Consider the following 12,343-nt stretch of genomic DNA (forward strand, 5'->3'; position numbering starts at 1 on the left):
TAGTTCAAATAACCAAAGTAGTTCCAAATAGCTTCAAATGCAGCAGTATTCAAAACAGATCATGCTGACTTAGAAAACAAATTTAAGATACTAAAAAGCTACATGAAAATTAAATATTATTTAGAGCTCAAAAATGAGAAATTGAAAGTTCTGAACTGAAGGTGCGAACACAGGTTCTTTGAAATTTTCCTTCTCATCCCCAAGATGAGTTTTAAGTAAAGACCCACACAGCTCTACTTACAATACCAGGTATGAATCAAGAAAAGCGTTTATACAGACCAGGTTTAAAGTCACTTCCCGGATCAGCATAAAACATTTAAGAAAATGGTTTAGTGATTACAGTGCATTGTTTAAGACACCTGGGTTCAGGCAAACTCAAGACTCAATTTGTCTAATCATAAGCTCCACTCAGACATAGAAAGAATAGAATTCAGACTGTGAATGGGCTGAAACCACTTTCAAGAGGCTTCCTGTCTTTCATTGACTAAAAGAAGCCAAAGCAGTCATGCTGCTAGTCAACTCAACTGATACAGTCAGCTGCAATGACTCTGAATGGCTAGGCACTGAGATAAGTATCCTCAAAGTAGGTCCCATATAGACCCACTCTATACTTCATGTCTAATCATGCCCATAACTCAGTGAAGGACTTTCACATAAAACATCAAGAATGTTGGCATGTGCTTCATTTTCAGGTAGACACTGGGGATGAAGAACCACAAGGTCACACCAAAAGGAGCCAAAGGAAGGAGTCTTGCAGCAGTAGGACTATCCTGTTTTGGCTACAGATTGTGGAGCCCGTAGCCTAATAATGTTTCAGCACAGAATACTGAAGGCCACGGTATTCAGAATGAGACCCTTTGCCTAATTAACCACAAAAATCAATGCTAAATTTAACAACAGTGAGTACAGCAATGAGCTCCTTCGTCCTCCCGCTGCAATTGCTGGAAATCAAACAGAAGCACTTGGAACAAGAATACTGCCAGACAATCGCCACTGTTAGAAGTGCTCTCGTGCACTGATAAAGGCATTTCCTTAAGGCTTGTACTAATGCAGTACACCAGTATAATAAAATATTGATAGAAAAAAATGAATTTACCAGAAACAGCCATAGTATCACTGATCCATGCAATTGAAAATATCCAGTCCTTATGTCCGTCCTAAAAAGAAAAAAACAGTCAGACTTGCTGTGCCATTATATTCTCAAGTAGTCTCTCAAAACAGAGAAGTATTCTCCATTTTCCAGTTTAGTACAAGCACCAAAAAAAAAAAAAATTCAGACCTACATTAAAAATATCATCCAGGTAAAATTCCAGTATCAAGATGGAGCAGCTCACATATCCAACAGTAATTTTAAATTTATTTTGATAAAGCTAAACATACAATTAACAGAGAGCAAGTAAGTTATAGAAAAACAGACCTCAAACCAAAGCCAAACTGATCTCAAATCTATGGACTTAAATTTCACTTTTCAAGAGCAGTGTTCCTTACCTTCACAAAATAGATATTTCCTAAAATACATCTCTCTACTACAGATAGTAACTAAAACATTTACAAAACTAAACTTACTAAAACTGTTTACAATATATGAATAATTTTTTCAAGACTATTAATTCAAGAATCTTCTATTTAGTATGTAAAGAAACATGAGGGAGGATAAGTCTCCAAGCCTCTAGTTCTGTTTGAAAATCTGCAAAGTCACAGCTGCATGCAAGCGAATATCAAGTCATAAAAATCTTCATAGCCAGCTGCAGGAAGGCCTGACTATGTGCTACAGCTGAAACTCTGACCTCCGCTGTCATTAAGTCCTTATTCAAAAGGAAGGAGAAATGACAGAAGGACTAACGGGACATCACTGCACTCATTTCAGCCTTTTTCTTTTCAAGAATGGCTATTTTACAAAAGCATGATGACATTTCAGAAGTAGATTCTGGTACAGCTTACATCAAAATGCCATAAGCCACAGAGTTAGAATTAATCCTCAAAGCCAAGTTCTGCCTCTAGAATAATGCATATGTAAGCTGCATTGGAAAAGGAAAAACTTGAACAATGCGCATCATCTTTTCAGTTTCAAGAGCTTTTTCACTAACAGTTTTGTGCCTAAATTTCAATCTTCATCATCATAATTGAACTGACACTTTAGATTTTTTTTATACAATTTCAATGCTTAAAAATAATCTGAAGTGGACCCAAATGAAAGCAAGGAAAAGGAAATCAGAACTACCTCACATGTTTATGTTCACACTCATATTTAAGATACTTTTTTTAAAAAAAGACTAAATCAGAAGTGTTTCGAAACTTTCAAAAATTCAGAAATTCTTCACTCTTCACTACAAAACTCGGAAGTCTTAACCTTGCTCTGACACCTTGGGCACTTCAAAGAAGCAATTCTTATAAGTAACAATAAATTTTCCCAAATATTCCCACTTACATCTCCCACACAGACAGGATCAAGTGTAGGCAGACGATAAATTGCAAGACTGTTGGGGTTGTCTCCACCTGTAGCCAGAAGGGTTCTTGAGGGGTTGAGCTCAATGGCATGAATCCCACAGCCCTGTTGGTTCACCATGCCAGGCTCACGGTCTTTCAGAATAGGAATCTTGGTGATTTGACCAGTCTGGACATCTACCACAAATAACTGGAAAAAAAAAAAATACATAAGTCACCATTAAACAAAGATCAGGAAAACAAAGCATTCAAAGAAATTTGGTTTTGAATTACTCTTTCCTCTTTTTTCTCCCCAGACTGAAACCCACAAATGCTGCAAGTATGACTGGGAAAAAAAAAAAAAAGTACAAACTGCTACTTAAAAGAAATAAAACCCACTTTAACTAAATTGGTTTATTTCAACAATACAACTTGGTTTGCAGAGCAATGGAACAGAAAGGAGAGAAATTTTACATAGAAGGCTTCTCATTTAACCAATCACTCAAATCTAAAATGTATCACCCTGTTCAATACTTCGAGAAAACACCAGTGAGAAAGATGGATCCACCTCAAAACAGCCGGTAAGCCCAAGGGCACTTAAAACAAGTCTCTGGCTGCACAGATAAGGGTACACAGTACTGCCAGTATGAACAGCTATGCTCACCAGCCTGCAAAAATAGAAGTTGTATGTCTATATTACTGTTTCTTTGGCAGAAAAAAAAAAAACATTATGAATCCTACAAGTCCTCACCCATCACTGAACATTGAGTTATGTCAGTTCAAACATACAACAACAGTAAAGTTTGCTTATAGGTTACTACAATGGTAAACTATAATTTAAACTGCAATGATAGCAAAGTATGGTTTACACTGTCCAACAATGTCATTCACAATGGATCACTTTATAAGTGTCCAGAGGTGCAGCTGCTCTTAACAGACAAATTGATTTAACTAAAAAGAACCATGTAGCACAGGCCAACAATCTTCAGTTTCCAGGAGAAAAGCGTGCCAAATGAGCAGTTTATAAATGCTTAGCTAATGACAGTAGACAACTTCTATCAAGAATGTTTTGTGTCAACAGAATTTCTGTCATTAGAGAGGCCACATCTGGAGCACTGTGCCCAGTTCTGGGCTCCCCAATCCAAGAAACACAGGGAGCTGCTCAGAGAGTCCAGTGGAGGGCCACAGAGATGGCTGTGGGCCAGGAGCACCCCCTGTATGAGGAATAGCTGAAAGAGATGGGACTGTTCAGCCTGGAAAAGAGGGGACTGAGAGGAGATCTTACCAACACTTATATCTATAAGTGGGAGTCAAGTGAACGTGGCTGGGCTCTTTTTTTGTGGTACCCAGCAACAACACAAGGGGAAATAGGCACAAACTTCAACACAGGAAGTTCAGTATGAACATGGCAAAAAAGTCCTTCACTTCAAAGGTGACAGAGCACCTGAATGCCTTCCTCTGCAACCTCACATAGGGAACCTGCTATAGCGGGGGTAGGACATTACAATCTCCAGAGGTCTCTTTCAGCTCCTATGAATACTGTGAGGCAACACAAATGACAGAAAAGGAAATGGAATACCATAGAGCATACTTTGTTCCAAGAAAAGTGATGTACAATTGCAAATCAGAATTTCAGTAGAATTTGGTTCTCTCACCTATAGCACCCCCAGGAGAGCAGTTTATACATCTAAGTTCTTTTTCGGTGAACTCAGGAGTGTAGATCTGTTCTTTATTAAACACCAGAATTTAAATAAAACTTAGTGGCATACCTATTACTTTTTATGTATTGAGCTATGAATAACAACGTCAAATCAAAGTCTGTTCAAGTATCATGTTATTCATTCTGTAGAAAAAGATTCTATCTATATATCACTGTTTATGTGTTATATGTAGACTTACACCAACTTCAACCCACAACTCACTCTCCTTTGTAGTCATCAGTCTTGCACAGAGATCACAGCTCCTACAGTTGCTGAATCTTCACCTTCAGTTCTTTATTCTGTAAGGGAACAGCTGAAGTGCAGCCGAGCAGGAAGAGGGGGAGAAGGACACGTCTCATTCCCCTCAGTGCAGTTGAGTGTCCAGACCTACTGATGAACACTTGCATATGTAGTAGTCCTAACTTCATCCCTGAAAATTATTTGTCCTGTTCCTGCAGTGTAGACATTAATTTCTCCTCCCTTCATCTTCTTTCTTTCTTCAATATTTTCTTTCAACGAAAGATCTCAATACTTCCCCCTGCCCTCCTTCAACAGTTCCTGGTGTCACCAGCAAGTCCTTAAGCTAGCACCAAACTGCTCCTTAGGAAAACACATCTGCATTCCAGGATGCCCAAAGATTCAGAAACAATCATGCTTCAGCAATTAGAGATGCGCAGCTCAAATGGCACCTCAACAGATAGAAGGACTGAAATTAAAAACTTTCCATGTTCTCCAGTCTGACACCCCTGTCACACATCCGTGCCTGATACTAGGTTAACAAATAAATAAAAATACTTATCCTAATGTGAAACTCCTTTAATAAAGCTAACCTGTAAACTAACCAATTAGTTGAAGAACTCGGAAACATGCAATGAAGTATCACAGAGCTTCACACTCACGCTGAGTTAAGGGACAGGTTTTGAAGGGTCAACTGTATAGTTCGAAGCAGGAAATACTGCACATAGGAAGAAACAGAACATAATGCAGGCAAACTAAAACCACAATCCAGGAATGAAATAAACAAGCAATACTTGCTTACATCATGACTTTTGCATCATCTGGGACAGCACAGGAAGACAGAAGCTCACACTTACAAGTAGAACCATGAAATGCCAAGAAATCTTCCCTGTAAATTCAGCATGCAGAAGCCAAACAGCTGTTCCTAGCATTTTTGCCTTTTGGGCTTTAAAGCAGTCTAACAAGATAGGCATCCAGCTAAGAATGTTGACAACTGAACACGGTTTTATGAGTTTTAAAGACACTACAGTAAATAAGGTGTAAAATATCTGACTGTTTATGAACAAGTCCAGCTAGAATTCCAGCATGTTGTTAAATAAATCTGAAGAAAACAAAATTTACCCTGCCTTTTCCAAGAAAACTGGTATTGTTGCTACTGTTGAAATAAGTACAACTGAAAATTGCTCCCAAGCAGTCTAGACTCTTAAAGATTCTTGACAAAGGCACGACAGCTGTATCATCCATTTTTTCACTCTATGAAATGGGAATAAGAATTTTTTCAGCAACTTGTACAGAAGCTAAAAGCCAGTCACCAAAAAAAAAAAGAAAAAAAAAAACTTTCACTAGGTGCAGCAAACACAGCAAAAAACAGTAAGCTGTTTGCCCCTTGAATGTAAATTTTACACAATTTCATTCTTCCCACTAGTAAAACATATGCATGTCAGTCATTAGCACGCCAAATAACTTGACTCTCAGGACTTCAAGCAAGGACTGCTTTGGACATCTGCCCAAAGTCCAAGCACCATACTTAATCTGTGAGAAACAAAGCCGATTCAGCTATCTTGTTCTCCACAGGACAATATTGTTCCAACAAGAAATCCTTTTTTTTAATATTCATAAGGACATCCTACAACAGTGCTGTGTCACTCTAGAGCCATGGCAGACTGATACAGCTTCATACTATATCTGTCACAGCCTCAAGTTCTTAGAATCTGGCTATGATTTCCACACAATGAAATTTCTAATTGTGTGCCTATTTTTTTTTTATTATTTTATTTTGTATTGCAGAATAGCTAGAAATTCTTTTATCAAGTAGCTCCTATACATTTTCTAAGAGGCTGTCTCCTTGCCATACTGTTTACAATGTTTCACTTAATTAATGAAGGAACTTCATTGATCAACAAGCCAAAAGCCAATTCCCTGTAACAAGGAATCAAGTATCAGAAGACCTCATTCTGAACTGCAAAATCCATTTTCTGGATGTCACTTTGTCAGAAGACTACTTTCATTTTTTTTACTTACCTTTAAGGGACAATAGTTTAGGAGGGAAAGGAAAAGAGAAGATACACATTCAGTAAATATAACTGTACTTCCCACAAGTCTTTAACCAAAAGGATTTGTCATAGAAATGCAGCAAGTAATATTTCTGCCTATACCATTTTAATGCTACATCTGATCTAGCCATTACTTCAAGAAGCATTCTGGTCATATTTACTTTAGTGGGAACATCAAAACTTTGAAAAAACTAATTTTCGTATATAGAGCAAGATTAAAAAAAATCTAAGAAATGCAATTTTCATGGCATCATGTGAAGAACACATTGCATTCTCTGCTGCTGGATTTGCGCATAGAACAGCAGATGTAAAATCAACTGAAAATTAGGGCTGCCTGTTCAAACCAATCCAAACAAAACCAAAGCATGTCACCCACAGCTACAGTATGTTGTTATTTCAGAAACAGGATAGACTCAAATTCACAAGATAGAAAGAAGACTACTTATTCTTCACATGCTGCTCTGAAATCACATAGCATAATGCACTTTTATCATTCATAAAAACATCTGAAAAAACTTCAAATAAACACACTGCCTCGCTAAAAAGAGTCACTAAAAGAATAATTCAGGGTAGAGTTTCACAGTTGGCTTAAGTCAATCTTTGGAAATCTACATGTACTTTCTTCACATACGTACCCTGCCTCACCACCTCTGTGACAACAACAGGTGTTCAGGTAGCTCCAGGTCACCCAGATCTTCTCTCTGCTTTTGGCAGAAACTAGTCTTTATCTCAATACAAAGCAGCAAGCTGACCTAGCTGACTCCTCAGCCATGTGAACACCAGTGCCAGCAAGAATGAGCAGGTGGGAACATCCTGTTCCACAAGGGCATGGCTAGCAACCAGCTGAACCTGATCACAATAATTTCAGTCTCAGCCAAGCTGAAAAATGACATAATTATCTCTAATCTTTATTTCACTAACATAACAATAGACATAAGACAATGCTTAGAGCAGTTACACTAACACCACTGCTGGTTACACCGAAAAGCATGGATTTCCCCCCCCGTTCCTCACACATTTCTCAGTATTGTTTTATGTTTGGATTGTAAACATTTCTGTTTTTTTTAAATCATAAAACGCTTCACATAAAGCTCTTCATTTCTATGGCAATACAGATTCACTAATATATCATGCCAAGCCTCCAAGAAACACTATACCTTCAAAGACTAAGTAGACCCAAACTGGTAGAACTCCTTCCCAGCTGAGATCAGAACATGCACTAATCTTAGCACAGAACCTACTTACAGGTTGTGCAGTACAATAAGCAGCAGGGGGTAATGGCCTTACACAAGTTCCTCAAAAAGGTCCAGAGAGAGAAAAACAATCAAGAATATGAAGGAACTTCTGAGAAGTTAACTGCAGTAAAAAAAAAAAAAAGTGAGTTTACACTGAATTCCCATTTCCAGAGACAGAGCGGCGCAAGCAAGCACTCCAGCTGCATATGAAACTCTTAAGCCCCAACAGTTCCTGGGCATGCACTTTGATGTCACTAAACACGTTCACTGCCAAAGTCACATTTATCAGTTTTTATTTGTATCTTGCCCTCCCTGTTTAATTTCAGGAGGCTGGCAAACAGTTAATACACATCAACAGAAGGCAGAGGATGGAGAAGCAAGAGACTTCATTCACTAAAGTGCATCTTTGCCACCCACACCACACCTGGCAAAGAAGCTAACAAATTCTGGAAACAGACATAGGCATCACATGCAGCAGAGAGAAAACCTAACACTCCCAAGAGATGAGAAACAGCATCTGACTACGCTCTCACAAAACACTGAAACAAAGGTGAATTGAGGTGTTATTTACTGGTACCAGAGGTTTATTTACAGTGAACAAAGTACAGTGCTAAAGTAGAGTTACAAACTGTGGGAACATGACTTCTTTTCTCCTCCTGGGTTCAAGAAACAAGCAGTCTTTTTGATTCTTGACAGCACAGCCAAAACCAGAGGATACATTAACTTGCAAAGCAAGTAGAAATCATCGCCACCTAAACTCTACATATTCACAGACATAAGAACCATGAATTGTATCGTTCACCACTACAGATACCAAGACTAGAAGACTACAGTTATAGGAGTCGTGCTGAACAAACATGGGATCTCCTGAGCAAATAAAAAAAATCCCTAAGTAGAAACAAGAGTTGGTCATTGACACTGGGGCATCCAAAGCAGTGTGTGAATCTACCAAGGAGAAAAAAAGCTATTGAGCTAGCAATCATTCAAGCCCTAGGAAAGACACCTGAGAGATCAGAAGAGAGCAAACAATAAGGAATTTGGGTAGTTTTGATTTTTGTTTGTTCAAATAGCTTTCTGTATTTAAGGAGTTAATTTAAATGTTTTTACTCAATAAACTTCATAACTAGCAAAAGAACTACAATACATAGATCTAAGGGATTAAAAAACACAGCAAAATGATGATTTGTGCTTCTTTCAGAAGCTGCTTTATCCATCACCATTTCCTGAAAGAAAGCAAAGGGAAGAAAAAGTTCAGTAAATCAACATTTAGAGTTCTCTTTTGTTGTAAGCTTGTTTCCTCCACAATCTCTTCAGTTTCTGAAAAGCACGAATATAGCACACTCATTACAGACAGTATTATCTGAGACTTCCTGGTACCAGCCTTTGGTAATTGAAATGCCAAGATGACACACTATAAACATCTGCATGTCTCAGAGGTTTGCCTGTTTCCTCATCTGTTTTTCAAGAACTTTAAGAAGCCTGTTTTATACAAGATCAGGAAGACCTTTGCAAACATGAATCCCACTTCAGAAAATCCCAGGTGATCGCACTTGACTTTTTTGACAATTGAATGCTTGGATAGGTTCCATAATAAAGTATCTAGGAAAGAAAGTATGCACCTTTAATAGACTAAAATACATAATTTGACATCAGTTGGCTGACCAACTACAAGCATTCAAGCACTCAATGGAAGTCAGTAAAGTTTTTTCATACACAGAAGCATACTCAGTGATAATCTTAAAAATTACCCAAAATAATAAAACAAGTTATAATTCTTATTGAAAATGAACAACTGTGAGCTCTACATTCACTTTAGCATTTAGACTGACCAGTACTGTCAAATAACTAAAAGCAAAGCCTGTCTCATGACAAGAGCTTTTGGGTTTTTTTGTTTTGTTATTACAATAATGACTACCTCTGGCACAGCACAGACAAAGGCAATTTATAAATTAACTGCTAGAAGCTCCTAGTATCACATTCAAGCTTTGATTTAAGTAACTTTTGGTTTGGTTTAAATTTTTCTGTTGCATTAGCTTTAATTACAAACAATGCCAGTGTAACAAATCCCATTAAAGTTAACAAAGTTGTTATAAATTTAGTCCCAACTTCAGTGCTTGAGAATAAGCAAAAGAACTTGTCTTTATTATGTCCCTTCCTCAGGAGATGAGAGAGAAAATCTTAGAGTGTAGTTTAACACTCCAGCTGTTGTAATATGAGCACAAAGCAACCAAACTAAAGCTATTACAGTATTCATAATTTGTATATAATCTCATAATGACAAAGCTGACTTCTGTCATCAGGACAATGTCCATCTGTAATCCAAGTTCAGCTGCAGAAGCATATACCTCATTGCAGCGTATGCAGTAGGAACAACAGTATGGCTGAATCCCTGTTCAGTTCTCTGATTGTTTGGTCACAAACAATTTTCTGCAAGGTTGCGTTAACAATGCATTTGTTCATTTATCTATGCTGCAGAAGCAACGGAACTACAGAAGTTACAGAACACAGCAAAACTGCTGCAGCGCTATAAAACCTGCAATGATCTTGCTAGAATAAGCAAGATTTTGAGAGCCTGTGTTTTAGCAGGAGTTTGTCTTCTGTTCCATGAAGGGCTGGCAGCTGATCAGCTGAGGCAATGAGCACACATGGAGAAAGAAAGCAAAGAGATTCTGCTCCAGGATTACTCCTGTTACAACACTGTTTTGTTTACACAGCTAGGCCTTGCTTCTCAAGAGCTACTGCATGAAATTCTCCTCCTGTGAATAATTACAGAAAATCTGAAATGAAAAAAATATCGCTGTCCTTTGCAAGTCAGACCACAGAGCTTCTACAAAAAAAGTCATTACAGCAAAGAAACAATCACAACAATTCATGTACTTGGAAGATTAAAAACTGTTTAATCTACACATTCCTTTCAAAATTTGGTTTCAGTAGCACTAAACAACCTGCAAAGAACAACTTTTGGACTTTATGCTAATTCAATCAGAGCTTCCTATGTGAAATCATAGCCTTAGCTGAAAAGGCCAGGCTACTAACTCCAGGAGAGGCTATTAGTTAATATGTATGATCTCCTGCATTTATTAAATACGTAATATCCCATTTTAATATTCCCTTATAATGTTCAAAATCCAAATCATCAACTTAAGAGCCTGAGGAGTTTTCAGTGTTTGCTAATGCACACAAAAATACATGAACATGAGAATATGTATGCTAAGGAGATCTAGAGAAGAAAAAAACCATAAAGTAAACAAACAAAGGATAATCCTGAATACATTCTTAGATTTAGATCAACTAGAACATTTCTACTTACTCTGAAGAATACTGGGAGTTTAAACAACTCTGTTAAACTCCAGGAGTTTAGTTCTGTAGTAATTTCTCAGTCATCAACAGAACACATAGAACACACTGAAGATTACACGTGAAAACAGAGCCTTACCAGCACATTCTGCTAGACATCATATTATTTAGAAACCAGAGGTACATTCATTAACTAACACCCTCCATCTGCAGCACAAGAAGAAGGATTCAACAACACTGTCACGCTCCACTCCGAAAAAAAGGTAACTTAACACTGTGCAGATTAGAGAGGCTGTGTACAGATACAGGTCTCAGTCCGTTTCATAGCCATATGGACAGAGCCATGTTTTCAGACGAGAATGGGCCACAGTTAAGCCTGGTTCCAGTTACTTCCTAATATTTTCCTTGGCAGCCTACATAGATTTCCTCAGCATGAGGAAAGAGAATTAAAGAATGGAGGAAAGAAGCAAGAGAAGTAGCACTTACTGTGTTGCATTTTGTCCCGCACACCACTTGCCGGTGGTTCAGCCACTGGGAGGCAAACACTTTATTGAGGGTTCCGAGATGAAACTCCCTCTCCTTCAGGAGGCTGGGAAGCTGCTGGGCTGCATATCCATGCAACAGGCGGTGGTAGCTGGACTCATTCTGCATCCAGACCTCCCTGCCTTTTAGGTAATACACCAGGGACCGCTTCACTGGAGGAAGCCGCTTCCTTTTGTGCACTGAATGATCCCATCCATACTGTGGAAAACAAACATGGAAATTAGATAGAAAAACGAAAAAAATAGTCTTCTGAACTCAGATCGCTTAAGTCTTCCAAACTATCCATAAGAAATCATACAAGATCAACACAGAAGTGCTAGTACAGCATTTACTTCATAGAATTAAACACATTTCGCTTAGGAAGTGGCACTGCAGTGGTGCCAGACACTCCCCGCCAGTTCAGCACCGCTGGAGCACTGGATGCTAAAGGAAACACGAGAAACCTGAAAAAAAAAAAACATTTTAAGCAGCTGAGAGCAGCCCAGCCTCCTCCCCGGCCTCAGTTTCACCGCAGCGAAGCACAACCACACGGGGCAGGGGCTGCTCGGTACCGACCGTGGCGTCCACAGCTCTCTTGCGGCCGACGCCAGGCTCCGTCCGCTGCATTGCCGGGACCGGGGAGCTCTGCCCGGGACGCGGCCGTTACGGACACAACGGCCGAGCCCAGCGGGGCGGCGGGAGTTAGGCGGGAATCTGACGGCAGCGGGTGGGCGATGCCGCCCGGCCCGGTGCCGCGGGCTGTCTCCGCACTCCTCCCCACGGCGCACCGAGATCCCTCAACCCCCATTTCCCTTCCTTCAGTCCCGGGCTCCGCAACCGAGCACCGGGGCGCGACGCCCGCCGCTCGGGGCTC

General features: G+C 39.2%; 1 protein-coding gene across 1 annotated transcript; it reads right to left on the reverse strand.

Moving 5' to 3' along the window:
* Positions 1 to 875: 875 nt before the first annotated feature.
* On the reverse strand, positions 876 to 12,255 carry DCAF12 (DDB1 and CUL4 associated factor 12). Its single transcript, XM_019611863.2, has 4 exons — positions 12,046 to 12,255; positions 11,434 to 11,688; positions 2,429 to 2,635; positions 876 to 1,157 (listed from the first exon to the last, which is right to left on the reverse strand). Exons 1-4 carry the CDS (start codon positions 12,094 to 12,096, stop codon positions 891 to 893), a joined length of 780 nt encoding a protein of 259 aa, XP_019467408.1. The 5' UTR covers positions 12,097 to 12,255; the 3' UTR covers positions 876 to 890.
* Positions 12,256 to 12,343: the final 88 nt, after the last annotated feature.

Source organism: Meleagris gallopavo, unplaced genomic scaffold, assembly GCF_000146605.3.
Source record: "Meleagris gallopavo isolate NT-WF06-2002-E0010 breed Aviagen turkey brand Nicholas breeding stock unplaced genomic scaffold, Turkey_5.1 ChrUn_random_7180001957424, whole genome shotgun sequence".
Taxonomy (NCBI): domain Eukaryota; kingdom Metazoa; phylum Chordata; class Aves; order Galliformes; family Phasianidae; genus Meleagris; species Meleagris gallopavo.